Raw genomic sequence first — 15,694 nt, 5'->3', positions numbered from 1 at the left:
CTTTCTGTCTTCAGACCCAAGGCCACGTTTTCAGCCAAAAGACCCTTTCTGTTCTCAGGGCAACAACCCACATTTTCAGTCACTTTTCTGGTTCTTAGGTGTGAATCTCAGAAAAAAAACAAACAGTCCCAGGCAAGACCGGAGGGAAGAAGAGGAAGTGTCTGAAAGACTCACAAAAATTAACCCATGGTAGGGCCATTTTCCACCACCTAATTGGCAGCAGCCAGAGCAAAGGAAGAAGTCAATTCCAGGTTCAGTAAGGGAGGCAGTCTTTCACAACAGCTTTGGTCTAAACGGTGGATTTGTTAATTGAACTCACTAATAGGTGAGGTTTCTCTTTTCCCTCTTAACTAGGGAGAGCACTGGGCCAAAGGGCAGGAAGGTTCCAGAAACCTCCAAAAAACCCAACTCACTTTTAAGCAGTATTATTTCAAATACAATGTACAAAGGGTAAACAAACTCGATTCATTTCTTCTAATCCTCAAGAGAGAAAGTATTCTGGGTTGGCACACCGTGACTGGAGGCTGTTTTGTATTCCAGAAACACTGCCAGAAGAAGCAGGTAGATGGGAGGGGGTTGCAAAGATGTGGGGCACATTTAGAGAAGATGGTCCACCTATCCCAATATACATGGGATATGCCAGTCAAGACCAAATACTGAAGGAGGAAATGTTTGGGATGCCCCCTCTCCTCCCGCCCGCCCACTCAGATCCCTTTCTCCCCATACCAAGCCTGTTTCCAAATGGTCAAAGTCTGAGAATGGGGGAAACTTGGCAGGGTTTCTAATCCTTGGGCTAAACAGGAGGAAGTGGTCAAGACCAGGATTGACACTTGAGTGGAACACGCAGCAGGAAGCTCCCGGCTAGGCAGCGGATCAGTAGGCTGGGCAGTGTCAGTAGTGGGCGTGGTGGGGCGTGGCGGGGGCGGTATTGAGCCTTGCGCGGCTCTAATCTTAGGTCCCCCAGCCAGCCTCTCCACGCTAGGCCACAGCCTTCCAGCTTAGTGTCTGTGTCAACTTGGCGCTGCAGCCTGGGCGGTCATGGCGCTGCGTGTGGCCGCGTTCGACCTTGACGGAGTGCTGGCCCTCCCCTCTATCGCGGGAGCTCTCCGCCGCGCCGAGGAGGCCCTGGCTTTGCCCAGGTAAGGGGACCCGCGCCGGGTCAGAGTCCCGCCTGGTGCCTTGTCCACATGTCCAGCCCAGGTTTCAAATTGCTTTCCAGGTGAGCCTGGGCAAGATCAAAATTATTGCCTGGTACTAAAATGCCAGAGTGCACGAGTAGATCCATTGCCCTTCTAATGCTAAGAAATTAAACCTTGCTTTTGTTTGTTAGTTAGTTTGTTTTTTGTTGTTGTTGTTGTTTTAAGAAAAAAAGCCCTTTAGGAAAAGAGGCGTTACTAAGCTATTTGCTGCCGGATTAATTCTATTGAACTGGGTCTTTAAAATACCCGCCGCGATTTACAAGAAAGTTCAGTCGAAGGCCAGCGTTACAGGAGAACTAATGCAAAAGCAGTTTACAGAAATGTCCCACAGCCCAGGGAAATGGGGACCTGGGAGGCAGTCACTGATACCAGAAAGTAGTAGCTTGGATTCAGACGGGAGAGGGAGGAAGCAGGGGACTGTAGAAAATGTCTGGAATAAATATATCAAAATATCCAGACTGCAGAGATGACTGACTGCAGTTAAGAACATGCTCTTGCTGAAGTTTGAGTCTCAGCAACAAAGTCAGGCGGCTCCAGGGGATCTGACCCCCCCTTCTGGCCTCTTAGAATACCTGTACGCACAGATGCACACACAAACATGATTTAAAGCTGTTGTTTTGTTTTGAAACAGGGTTTCTCTGTGTAGCCCTGGCTGTCCTGGGACTCCCTTTATAGAGCAGGCTAGCCTCAAACTCAGAGAGCTGCTTGACTTTGCCTTCCAAGTGCGCCCCCACCACCCAGCTACATGAAATTTAAGAAGTAATAAAAATATTTTTTAAAGGTCCAGATATCACCAATTGTGTGTGAGCTCATGTATAACTTTTTCTACTTTTTTCTCTTTTTATTTTCCAATCTTTCAGCTTTTTTTTTTAAAAAAAAAAACGTGTTTCATAATTAGAAAAGAGGAAAACATTTATTTAAAAAAATTAAAAAAAAAGATGAAAGATCACTCTGGTATCACCCAAGGAAAAGAACGAATGGGTAATTTCAAATAACCACTGAGGGGAAGAGGTATAAGGGCAGCTGGGGGTCTGGAGATCTCCCTCATTTGATGATTCTTGAATTCTTATGGCACCAAAAGCCAACAGGGATTATTAACCTTTATACTATAGAAATCATGCAAGCCAACCCAAAGGATGCTCAGCGTCTAGAACCAGGCACCTTTTCAGATGCAGAGACTGGGGCTTGGCAGGTAGATTCTCTTGCTCTATCAGGTAGGTGGCTTCAGTGGCTGAGAGCAGTGTTCCTACACTCGTGTAGCTTCCTCCCTCTCTGACTCATTGTGTCTTTGTCTCTTCCTTAGCTACTGTTCTGGAAAAGTTTTAGTCCTGGGGTGAATAAACACATCAATAAGAAACACAAATAAACAAGTGACTTCAAAGTCCACCTCAAATGGACATACTGCCGCTAACTAGAGTTTGACTGAGAACTACATTTGAAAGTGAAAAGCCACCTACCTTGTGCTTGCCCAAAAGGAGTCATGCATTTGGGTGGGGAAACTGAGGAAGGAATGATGAACTAGTTTCCAAGAAGTGTGCATGTATGTGTGTGTGTACATGTGAGGCTATGTCCATTTTTTGTTTTGTTTTGTTTTTTATCTTTTTTTGAAAATTTAATATTTTTTTTACTTATTCACTTTACATCCCACTCACTGTCCCCTCCCCCCAGTCACCCCCTCTCAGAATCCTTTCCTCCTCCTCTTCTCCCTGGTTATTCCCTCTCCCCATGCCCCCATCCCCCACACTTCAAGTCACTGTGAGGCTAGGAGTGTCCTCTCCCATTGAGGCCAGACAAAGCAGCCCAGCTAGTAGAACATAACCCATGTACAGGCGACAGCTTTTGGGATAGGCTCTGTTCCAGTTGTTTGCGGTCTGTATGAAGACCAAGCTGCACATCTGCTATATATGAGCAGGGAGGCCTAGCTCCAGCCCACGTGTGTTCTTTGGTTGGTGGTTCAGACTCTGAGAGCCCCACTGGTCCAGATTAGTTGACTCTGTTGGTTTGCCTGTGAAGTTCCTAACCCCTTCAGGGCCCACAATCCTTCCTCCTATTCTTCCATATGAGTCCCCAAGCGTTTCCACTGTTTGGCTGTGGGTGTCTATCTGAGTCAGCTGCTGGGTGGAGCCTTTCAGAGTAAAACTTGCTCTTGTTTGGAAGCATAACAAGGTATCATTAATAGTGTTAGGGATTGGTGCTTGCCCATGGGAAAGTCTCAAGTTGAGCTGGTTATTGGTTGGCCATTCCCTCAGTCTCTGCTCTACTCTCCATACCTGCATTTCTTGTAGACAGGATAAAGTTTGGGTTGAAAGTTTTGTGGGTGGGTTGGTGTCTCTCTCCCTCCACTGGGGTTCCTGTCACATGCCCATTTTTATGTGAGGGTGTGTATGGATGGATGTTTCACATGTGTAGGTTCATGGTTATGCTTGCTTAACCTGTCTTTTTAGTCATTGTTCCTGTTCAGTAAGACATTGCTTTTCGCTAGGAATTTTGGGTAAGGGTTAAATTAGCTGATATGTAAAGCACATGGGCAGCTGTGTTCTTGATGCATGCTATTCTTTACCAAATTCTCTGTCTACAGAGTGATGCACTTAGCGTACCACTCGGTGATACCTCACACAGCTCCTTCGTGACCATGGTCAGGGTTGTTCACAGGTGCCATAGAGTAGGCCACGGCAAAATGTGCTGAACTAGGGAGGTCAGAGTGCAGGACTCTGAGCTTGTTTATCCATCAGAGGGGTGAGCTAATTATGTAGGTTTCAGATAGTGAAGAAAAAGCCTCTTCCGTGCACTGGGCACTTTCAACTTTCATCGTGCCAGCAGACATAACAACTCTGCCCATACAAGTGACCAAAGCTCAAGGTTCCTGGAGATTTTCTTGTGTCTCTCATTATTTGTGTTTTGTCTTTATTGTATGTGTGTGGACATTTTGTCTGTATGTGTATCTCTGTACCTCGTGTATGGTTGACGCCCATAGAGGCAGAAGAGAGTGTTGTATCCTCTGGGACTACAGTTCCAGATGATTCTGAGCCACCATGTGAGTCCTGGAAATGTAACCCTAGTCCTCTGGAAGAGCAGCCAATGCTCTCCAGCCCCCTGTATCTCTTGATTCACCAGTTTCATTTTTTGTCATGACCCCTTCCCTAATCACTGCCTTGATGCATTCTTAAACTACAGTGCTCAAGAGCTGGTGAGATGGCTAAACTGACAGAGCTTGCTACCAAACACAACAACATGAATTCCATATCCATGTCCCATGTGGTAGAGGAAGAGAACTGACTCCCTCAAGTTGCCCTCTGACCTGTACATGTACATTGTGACATGTGTGTGCATGTGTGCCAAAGACCAACCTCAGCTCAGACAGGGGTCCTGAAGAAGGGGTGTTCAGGAGCAACGAGAGGAATGACCTGAAGTCAAACATGGATACAAACCGACAGCCGGTGTTCTGCTCAAAATGGCTCTCTCTGGAGATCTCTGGACAGTTTATCTAGATAGCCCAGCTCTCACAGACCAAAACCCAGTCTTTTATTTACAAATCAATTCAGTCATTTACTCCAAGTTCCCTTTTGATTATTCCACAAATCAGCATTCCATAACCCCAGCCCCTTGATTCTTAGAGATAGCAAGCACATTTTTTTTTAAACATTGCAAATGAATTCAGAGATCTGCCTGCCTTTGTAAGCAGAAACAATAAACTTAGCTGGGTGGGATCTTGCCCTGCCATCACCACGCCTGAAGTCTCTTTATCTCCTCCTTTAATATCTTTCTGACACACTAGCTCATAGTGCAATTGCCTTTGTTCTTTCAGGTCCATGAAGCCCCTCATATAATTCATATTGCATCTTTATATTTGATATAGTTGAAAAATTATATATTTTTGAACTCATGTTTTCAGAGTTCTTTCCCACAACCTTAAGGGCTGTCCTGAAGGTCCCAGCATTTAACATTTTTGCAAAGGATACAGACACACCCTCACTTCTCAGACTCATGCTGTCTCTAATTATTATGGAGTCATTAACCTCGGCTGAGAGGACATTCTCCAATAACCTTGTCAGGCAGAATATTTCCTGATGCTAACCTTGGCAGAGAGGATATTTTCCAAAGGAGAAACATGAAGTAAAATATATCTATACCATCTATATCTATTTATCTATCTATCTATCTACATATTTTACTAATAAGCCTCACACCCAGCAACTGCCAACACTCATAAAGCCCCACACCCTGCTGGCTCTGTTTGAAGGGGCAGGAACTGTGTCACATCCATACCATGCAGGCACACATGCACACACCTACACATAAATAAATGCAATTAAAATTAGAGCTCATGTTTTCCAATGGCAAGAATATTCTTGTTATTACTTTTACTTTAAAATAACCTCTGCTGCTCTTACAATGTCCTATTGCAGTCTTGCTGGTCTTGTTCACTCTTCTTTAATCCATCCTCATTTTCCAGGAAGAAACAAATAATTTCCTTAGTTTCTCCATCTCCCTCATACACTATAACTATCTGCTTACCGTTCACTGTGCGTTTTCTAAGGATGGGGTTGTTATTTTCCTCATCTTTTACATCACAGGTTGTAGCACAAGCCTTGAACACCTTAGGCATCTAATAAAAGCTTGTGGTGTCCAACTCCACTCTGACTCTTAAAACTGTAGGGCAACAGCTAAAGCACCTGAGGAATCTCACTATGGAGATGGCAATGTTCTGACAGTGCTCTGAGGTGGTATTTGCATTGCTCTGAGTTTACTATGAATTGTTGGATGGCGGATTGAAAATGTGTGAATTTGATGTCAATGGTACCTTAATGTAGTTGTTCAGGAAACACTGTTGGTAAAAGTGGGGCAGAACCATCACTAACACAAGGAAGTTGGACAAGGCCACAGATGTATTTTTATAGATGTACAGAGCTGATTTTACCTGAGAGAGGGCTAGTCTGTTTAAAAACAAAACAACAACAATAACAAAAACTCCATTATAGTCAGAAACAAACTACTGAAGTAGGAGATAGTTGTTCTTGTAACTGGAGATGGTGAATAGTGACAATGGACTTGACAGTTTCAGCTGATAATAGGCAAGGCGTGTCCATTTATTGTCACTGCTGAACAAAGAGCACAGACCGGCTGGCTTAGCAAGAGAGTATTTCAGGAGGGTGGAAGTCCAGCTTTCAGCAAAGTTGATGTCCTGGTTTGCTTTTCTTTTGCTTTGATAAACACGGTGGCAAGAAGCAACTTGAGGAGGAACCTGCTTTCAGGTTACAGTTCATCTAGGGAAGCCAGGGCAAGAACTCAGAGCAGGGAGAACCTGGAGGCAGGAACTGGAACAGAAACAGTGGCAGAATGATGCTTACTGACTTGCTATTCTTCTTGGCTTTCTCAGCTACCTTTGATATGCAACCCAGGGATGGCTCAACCCTGATACTGGATTCTCCCACATCAATCAAGAATCAAGAAAACGCCCCACAGACATGGCAGCAAGTCAGTCTGATGGAGGCAGTTTCTCAACTGAAATGCTCTCTTTCCAGACTATGTCTAGATGTGTGCCAATTTGACAAAAAAATAACTATGACAGAACAATCTTCCTCATGTCAACGTTGACACACAAACATATCCCTATAAGTAATACCCATTTCATTTCTTGTACCCAAGATCTCCATGTTAATACCACAGTATAAAATATAGTCTGACCTTTAAAAGTCCCATTGTCTTTAAAATTTTCAACACGTAAAAGTTCAAGATCTCTTTAAAAATAGGAAGTCTCAACTGTGAGCTCCTCTAAAACTTAAAACAAGTTACATATCACTTATTCCAAGAGAGAAGAACCAGAGTACTACAATAAGATCAAAGGAAAGCCAAACACCAGCAGTGTAACTAGCTCAGTCTGGCATCTGGGATTCACTCACGATCTTCTGGGCTCCAAGGTCTTAAAGACTCTACCTCCCCCGTGCTGCCAGCTGCAGCACACACAGTTTGTCTCAAAGGCTCAGGCTGGTTCCACTCCATACCTGTCCCTGTCCTAGGTAGCTGTACTGTGGTCCTGGTACTTCTAATCTGTTGGGGTCTCCACTACAACTGAGGCTAGTCTCCCTGCTGACCCTGCCACACAGTGCTAAGGCTCAGCTGCTTTCCATGGTCCCTTTAATCCCGTAGCTCTCATGTCATCAAAACTAATACCATTGGAGGGGCTCTTACACATTACTAAGCTTGGTTGCTAGTTTGAGACACAGCCTTGCCCTCCCGCTGGCCCCAAGCACAGCTTCTGTGTGCTGACCCTGATGAAATACCTCCCAGAGGATATAATCACAGTAATTCTGGCCTCTTGGTAATCACATCTGATTCTTCAGCCCCCAGCTATAGAGTCTTCACCTAAACTATCACACTAGAATTGTGACAGTTGGTTGCCTCCAGTGTATCTCTCCTTGGCTTGAGGATAACGTCATCTCTGTATGTCCAAGAATGTTCCGTGCTCTGTGCGTACCTGTGTCTAATTCACCTCTTTTCATTAGAATACCAATCATGTTAAATTGAGACCAGCCCCCAAAGGTCTCATTAACTTCATTATCACTTTAAAGATTCCATCTCCAAATATAGCCCCATTGTGAAGGACTGGAAAGTAAAACTTCCGTGTAGGAATTTTGAAGGAGAGATATTTCAGTCCCTAACACAGGAAATGCTTTTAGAAATTAGAGATAAAATAAGGACTGTATGTGCATAAGTACCAGGGGAAAAAAAGATGTCCTTTGAAGAATGTGAGCTAAAAATGGCTATATGTAGACAAGCTTGACCTTGGCTTATGTAGACCCATCCTTTCTGACAACAGTTTGTCTACAAGTAAAAATGCCATCTGTCTGTCTCTGCCATGGGACACACGATGAAGCCATCAGATAGCTGGTGATGGTGCTGTCCCTTGTATCTTCCAGAGACTTCCTGCTTGGTGCTTTCCAGACGGCATTCCCAGAGGGACCCACTGAGCAGCTCATGAAAGGGAAGATCACATTTTCCCAGGTGAGGGAATGCTGTGGGGAGGTTCTCTGCATCATTGCGTGTCTGCCCTGTCCTACATTTCCCTGTGGGCATGATCATGTCTTCTTGACTCTTGTAACCCCACCCCCAACCCCCATAACCTGGAAGGTGTGTTTAGAACTGAGTTGTTATCTGTCTGGGCCAACCTGAGGGACTCCAAGTCGTGAGGAACTGCAACAAGAAACGATAACAACCAGAGGAGCTATTTCAGGACAGGGCCAGTCAATTAACTCAGTAACTACAGAGTAGGGGAATTTAGAGACAGGGACTGGAGTTTGAATTTATAGGTCCTACTTACAGATCAAGACCACAGCGAGTTACTTAGCTTCTCAAAACCTCCATTGTGCTATCAGTAAAATGGGGTGATGATACCACCCATGACCCAGTGGTTATGAAGTCTGGGGCATGCTTAGTGTTGTGCGTTTCACTCAGTCAGTGCCAGTAAACATTGTTCCTGGTATTAAATTCTCAGTTATTTATAAATAAGGTAGTCATGATATTCACAGTTGTGAACTCACAATTAGTGTGTCCATGAATAATCTCTCTATAAGCCCACAGTTATTTTTAAATATACTTGTTGAAAAGTTATATTATTATAAACCCTTATTACTCCATCAGAGAACTTGGGGACCACCTTGGTAAAAAGAAAGATCATAAGAGACAGAGGATCAGGGTGTCTGCTGAAGACAGAGTCTCATATATGTGGCATGAAATCTCAATGTGGCAGCCTAAAGAAGACCATCACAATGGTAGCATAAGTTGACATGACAACGTGGATGGAGGAAATCTCATGGACCCCATCCCAAGGTGAAGAGCTATAGACAATTATGACTGCTGAGAACGCAAGAATCAGTTCCCTAGGAAGGAATCACCTAATTGATTATCCAATCCCTGGTGATCATCCCTAAACATACATACATACATACATACATACATACATACATACATATGCATATGTATGCACACATACACATGCATACATATACATACACACATGTGAGCACATACACACACACACACACACGCACATAAACTAAATTAGAGGGAATAGAGGAAACACAGGAAGAGCTGGAGGAGTATCAGGGAGGGATGGAAATGTTATAAATCCAGTATTCTTGTATGACATTTTCAAAAAATAGTTGAATTAAAAAATACACACAAAGCATTATGAAAATCCCATGATGAAATCCATTACCTTTTGTGCTAACTTTTAAATTAATAATAATTAAATTAAATTAAAAAGAAAGGGCTCACCCATATGTGGAATTGCTGAAAACATTGCAGTTACTTTATCATACATACACACACACATACACACACGACAGTGAAGGACAATTGTGACAATGCCATGGGGAGCAACTATCTCTGAAGCTGTAACCAATAAAAATGCCTTCAGCAGCACTACTCAAGATGGGGCAGGGATACTATGTATTTTCAGTGCCACAGGGATGGTTTTAGAGGGAATTTCCAATAAGCAGCGTCCTGACCTGCATCTGATTCAGACATTCTGAGCAAGTTCTGTTAATCTAGAAATTAGTTGGGTTAGGAGAAGTCTAAGAAACCTAATTATACCAGGATAAAAGTGCCTAAAGCTTGAATTGTCTTTTTTAAAAAAATATATTTGGAAGCTGTTCTAGTTTGCTTTCTATTACTGTGATAAGCACATGACCAAAAGGAGGAAAAGGATTTATTTGGCTCGCTGGTCACAGTTCATCACTGAGGAAAAGTCAGAGCAGAAACTCAAACACCTGGAGGTCGAAACGGAAGCAGAGACCATGAAGGAGTGGGGCTTCCTGGCTTGTTCTTATGTGCAGCTACCATGCCTGTAGCATCCAGGACCACCTGCCCAGAGGTGGCATCCCCTGCAGTGGACAGGACTCGCCCACATCAACCATTAATCCATGTCCCACAGATTTGCACACAGGCCAACTTGATGGAGGGATTTTCTTATGGAGGTTTCCTCTTCCCAGATGACCCAATTTATCTCAGATCAACAAAAAAATTATCCAGCCCAGAAGTGAACTTTGTCTCTTAACTCCATTTATTTGCAGTATGAAAACAGAAGGGTGCACACAGCATAGATCTGGGCAAGATTTTTAAACTGAACACATTTTTTAGCACCAGGTTGAAAACCATGGTGAGCACGGTGAGATCCTCTGTGTGACCGTGGACATGAACTTTTTACAAGCAGCTGCTTAATTTCCATCATTCTTATCTGTGTGAGCGTTTGTGCGAGGGGAACGTTGCTGTTTGGCGTCTTCTGCTCAGCCTTGTGTAAGTGTTGCTCATAGACGCTGTTGCAGACAATAAGCAATAGTTTATCCTTGTGGCTACCGGGGAATCTACTGTATGGATATACCCCACTCTGTGTAGCTATCCTGCTTAAACAGATGAGCTTCTGGGTAACTGCTTTTAGTTTGAGATGCTCATGAATAGTTTTGAAATGGGGCTCGTGTGCTATAATCCATCTGCAGTGAGCTTGCTAGGACCACGCCATAGCTTAGGCTGCTGTTGTAGATATGTACAGAAGTCTGGGTTACTCAAATATCAGCTATTCACTTCCCACTCTTCCAGGAGCTAGAGAACACAAGGCATCTAGGGAGGGTGCTCTTCCTGGATTCCAGCCAGCTCTCTTCTTGCAGTAGCCTTAGAGTAGAAAAAGGTTTCAACGCTCCTGTGTCTTTTTATAAAGGTACTAGCTCGAGATATAGGGACTTCACTCTCATGACTCAGTCATCTCCGAAAGCCTCCACCTCCAGATACTATACACTGAGAATTGGGGCTTCAGCATATACATTGTAGCAGGATACAGATGCTTAGCTACTAAAGTAAAACACAGACTGAGTATCTTAAACAGAAACCGAGAAGTTATAGAGTCTCAGACAGACTGGTTTCTTCTGGAGTTTCATTTTGCAGAGTTTCTCTTTAGATCAATATATGGCTTTCCCTCTATGTATGTGTATTAGCTTCAGGTTACTAGATTAAAATTCCTAAGACAATTAAGTTATAAAGGGAAAATATTTATATAGCTCACAGATAAGAGTCAAGTCCAAGATTGGACACTTTTGTAGTGTTGGGCATCTTGTACAGGCAATACAACTTACATCATGGACAAGTTAGAAGAAGAGAGAGGCTGGGAAGCTAACATCTCACAATCCCCTATAAGCATGTACTCCCAATGGCCTAATGACCTTCCACCCTCTGTGTCTCCCAAAGTCTTCATCCCCCAACAATAGTGTAGTCCTTTGGATTAAACTTGGAGGAGAGTATCCCTATTTACTGATAGCATGAGACTGTGTTCTGATTTCATCCTCTGAAAATGCCCATCTTATTGAATTAGAGTTCATCTCAATGACCCAATTTAACATGACTCTCATCTTTAAAACCCTTGTTTTCAAAAGTCATTCTGAGGTGCAGAAGATGAAGATGTCAATGTTCCAGTTTTGAAAGGACATTTTTCAGTCAGCCTATAGTAGTAGCCATCCTCTTTCAAGGCTAGATGGTAGCTTAATGCCTGTGGCTGCTCCCCATTGCATATGTTAAGATTCTGACCTACAGCCTTAGTCTGTGGAGCCTTCAGGTAGTAGCTGAGTCAGGAGAGTACAGCCTTTCAGATGAGGTTAGAGCCGTTGGGGAAGGGACCATAGAGAATCAGTTAGACTCTTCCCCTTTGACACAGACACCATTCTGTCTGCATCCTGACTTTATTCTTCACAGACTTCAGAAATATGGGAAAGGATTTACCCCACTTCTGGGCTCCCCAGCTTCTGTTATTTTAGTGCAGCCCAAGTATGTTCATCCATTTCTTTCAGGGAGTATGTTTCCAGGGTTGGAACACACACATTTGAATTTAGTGGTGCTGTCAAACTATCTCCAAGGTTGCAACCACTGACTCCACTGCCCACCCTTATCTGTTTGCTTTACAGTGGGTACCTCTCATGGATGAAAGCTGCAGGAAGTCCTCCAAAGCCTGTGGAGCCAGTCTACCTGAGAATTTCTCCATAAGTCAAATATTCAGCCAAGCCATGGCAGCAAGAAGCATCAACCACCCCATGCTTCAGGCAGCCGCTGCTCTCAAAAAGAAAGGTAAGAGTCTTATACTGCCCATTCCATGGCTCTACTACACCAGAGACCCTGAGAAGCTGAGGTCAGAATACTATTAAGTGTGTTTCAAGGTCATAGATCTGAAATACTCTTAAAGCAAGCACCAGAGCCTATTGGAGACATGAAATAACTCTACTGTTAGGATCCCTGGAGAAATGACATAATTGTTTATAATAAAGCAATTACCAGTAACTGCTTTATAAACAAAATCTTGCCCTTTGGTTGGTACTAATTAGTATCAATAATTATTCAAATGAGCAAAACTTTTGCCACAGTTTTTAAAACACAGCTTTTAAGCAACTCTGACTTCTCCACTGTTTGAGTGTCAGAGTTTTGGTCTTTGGGTGTCAGAATGGCGCTAGGAGCTGATGTGAGTTAAGATGAGGTCATGTGGTCTAAGACACAAGGCCAAAACCATCCATTAGCAGGTACTTTATTTTAGTGCCTGCCTCTTCTTCATAAGCATCAGTGACACCATCCACATCAGACTTACATCATTGCGTTCATGGCATCTGACTCAATCTACCTGTGCTGCTATAACAAACAACCTGAGGCTAGAGAGGTAATGGACAGATATTGCTTCTTATAATTCTGGAGGCTAGGAAGCACAAGATCTGAGAGGGCTTCCATGCTGTATCTCACCATGTTGGAAAAGGGGAGGGCAGGATAGAGTGTGAATGATGGAGAGACAAGATATCTCACCTTGCAGGCCCAGTTATTTTATAACAAGCACAGACTTCCTACCTGAAGGCAGAGTTTCCATGGCCTGGAATTGATAGCCATTTGCCCCATAACCCTATAATAGTAGGAATTAAATTTCCAACACAAGTGTTTGGGAGACACATACACAAGCCAGCCATATCCCATCCCATGTCCCACCTCTTCCCTCACCATCAGCTCATCTGTGTCTTGTTTCCAATATCTCCTGTTTCTTGACATGGTTGACTGGGTAGACAGAGCCAGGAGATGATGCCATCTCTAATGGATTTCTCCAGTTTTGAAATGGGAATGAGGGTCCTGATGGTCAAGGCAAGTGTTATTTTATAGAGGGTAAGAGGCCCTCATGCTCACAGATGAGCACTAGGGAAACCAGAAATGTTAAACATGCAAGGTTGTCTCTTCAAAGAAATATGTACACCTGATTTCTCCTGGAGACTCTGGGGGTGAATGCAGTTAACCTGTGGTGACCCATGGTATCTGGAAGGCCAGCCCACATTTGAATTCTCCAGACTATTTATTTCAGTCATTCTCCCTAGGCCCTTACCCTGAACATTGTTCTGAGTCAATAGAGCCCATCTTCATGGAAGAGGACATATGTACTTTGTAGAGAGTTTCAATGTATACATGTTTTATGCTTTGTTTTACACATGGGATTGAGTTAATTATAATCAGGAAACATTTTCCAAAATTGTGCTGTGCTTAAATATGCCTAAAATAAACTGCCTGGTGTCAGACTCTGGAACCAACATGTGCTACTGAGTTGCTCTGGACCAATTTCCCTCTTGCCTTCCCACCACGGTGGTCACAGAGACCCTCATTGTCTTTAAAGATAGGCGGGGTTTTCATTAGTATAGACTCCACCGGAGCATTGGATGTCACTGTGGGTTCTGAGTAGTGTGTGCCATGTTCTTCTGTCAATATGGGATAGGTAGGTCTTCCCTGCCAGTTACAGAAGTGGAGAGAACCACGTGAGCTGAGGAAATGTAGACACGCTTATAAAATGAGGCAATCATGTCAGAATGCTGATGTTCACACGGTTAAGAAGGAGAGACTGTTCTTCAGAAAGCTCCACCCTCAGGACTGTGCCACGAGGTGCTCATGGGTAAGGTAGTTCTTTCTCAGATCCTCTAATGAAAGCTGTGTATGCAGAGATTGGAGTCAGTTATCAGGAGCTGCAGTAGGGACTTCCTCATCCTCTGGGGCCCCTTGGAGGTACCCAGAGTATTGCCAGACAGAGCTTTCTCTATAGCTGATCCAATCTCTGGTAACTTCCTACTCAGGATTCACAACGTGCATTGTCACCAACAACTGGCTGGATGACAGTGACAAGAGAGGCAGCCTGGCCCAGATGATGTGTGAGCTGAGCCAACACTTTGACTTCCTGATAGAGTCCTGTCAGGTCGGGATGATCAAGCCTGAGCCTCAGATCTACAAGTTTGTCCTGGACACCCTGAAGGCAAAACCCAATGAGGTTTGTAGGTGCACCCTTTTGGAGGAAAGAGTACTCCACAGATCTTGCAAAAAGGGAGCCACTGAGTTTACAGACTGGGGTGCACTTGGGGAATGGCAGCACAGTCTTAGGCTATTCCTTCTGTGTCAGAAGGAATGTTTTGACATGTAGCTTAGTCCAGAGTGTTCCATTGATGTAGCCCTTCTGTGGCTGAAGGTTACATCAGATGCTGTTAGAGCAGCTGTTCAGGTTTACTCATGAAGAAACAGAGACCCTGGGAGACTGCCAAGAACACAAAGCTAGTGAGAGTCACCCCAGAAAAGGGTGATCAGGAGTGGATCTCCTTCTGCCATGCCTCCCGGTCCAATCCCTGCCCATGCATCACGTCCCACTTGAATTCTGTCTCTATCCACTAAATGTCCTGGAGAGACACTATGCTGAAACACTGTATTATGCTCTTCTACTCTAATCTTAAAGGGTAAAGGAAAGGTTCCTCTCCTTTGGGTGCTATCCAACCCACCTCACCACATGATGCCAGATCAGAACCTAGATCCCTGCTCCATCCCTGAGGATCCATGTTCTTCATTTCCTCACCATAGAGCTTCCCCTGGTCCTTTTGAGGGTCTCTTCACACAAGATGCTTCCTCTAGCTGACGTCCATACTGTTTGGGTCCAGGTTGTTTTCCTAGATGACTTTGGAAGTAATCTGAAGACAGCCCGTGACATGGGGATGGTTACCATTCTGGTACGTGACACAGCCTCAGCTCTGAGAGAACTGGAGAAGGTCACGGGGACACAGGTAACTTTAGTTCTGGGCAGAGTCTGGGTCCTTGACACCCATGATTCAGGAAGTCCACACCCCCGACCAACATTTATCCATTTCCTTCTGTGCAGACAGTAAGCAGAAGTTTAAACGAACATTTTGCAAGCTAGGAAACTAAGACAAAAGAAAGGCACTCAGGCTGGAAGATGGCTCAGTTGACAAGTCTATCATGTAAACATGAGGACTAAATGTAATCTCAAGCACTTGCATGGGGTCTGGGCACAGTGGTACATGCATATAATCCTAGCACTGAGGATACAGAGACAGGCAGATCTTTGGAGCTCTGACCAGAGTCTAGCCAGTTAATACACTCACATTTGGAGATACTGGGATCTAGAAACTCATCATATGTGTTTCAGGGGAAGACACAATTCAGCT

The 15,694-nt window shown here is 44.0% G+C and overlaps 1 protein-coding gene across 1 annotated transcript in view; it reads left to right on the top strand.

The window, feature by feature from the left end:
* The first annotated feature begins 952 nt into the window (after positions 1-952).
* Positions 953-15,694, top strand: part of Ephx2 (epoxide hydrolase 2) — a 37,850-nt gene continuing 23,108 nt past the window's right edge. Inside the window, exons 1-5 of the mRNA XM_028758821.1 lie at positions 953-1,139; positions 8,117-8,201; positions 12,146-12,305; positions 14,324-14,514; positions 15,170-15,292. Of these exons, the coding sequence (XP_028614654.1) occupies positions 1,039-1,139; positions 8,117-8,201; positions 12,146-12,305; positions 14,324-14,514; positions 15,170-15,292 (660 nt within the window). The 5' untranslated portion in view covers positions 953-1,038. The remainder of the gene's footprint in view (positions 1,140-8,116; positions 8,202-12,145; positions 12,306-14,323; positions 14,515-15,169; positions 15,293-15,694) is intronic.

This window comes from Grammomys surdaster, unplaced genomic scaffold (genome assembly GCF_004785775.1).
Source record: "Grammomys surdaster isolate TR1022 unplaced genomic scaffold, NIH_TR_1.0 126219, whole genome shotgun sequence".
NCBI classification, from domain to species: domain Eukaryota; kingdom Metazoa; phylum Chordata; class Mammalia; order Rodentia; family Muridae; genus Grammomys; species Grammomys surdaster.
The sequence above is the reverse complement of the archived record's forward strand: the minus strand, read 5'-3'. Positions and strand labels throughout refer to the sequence as shown.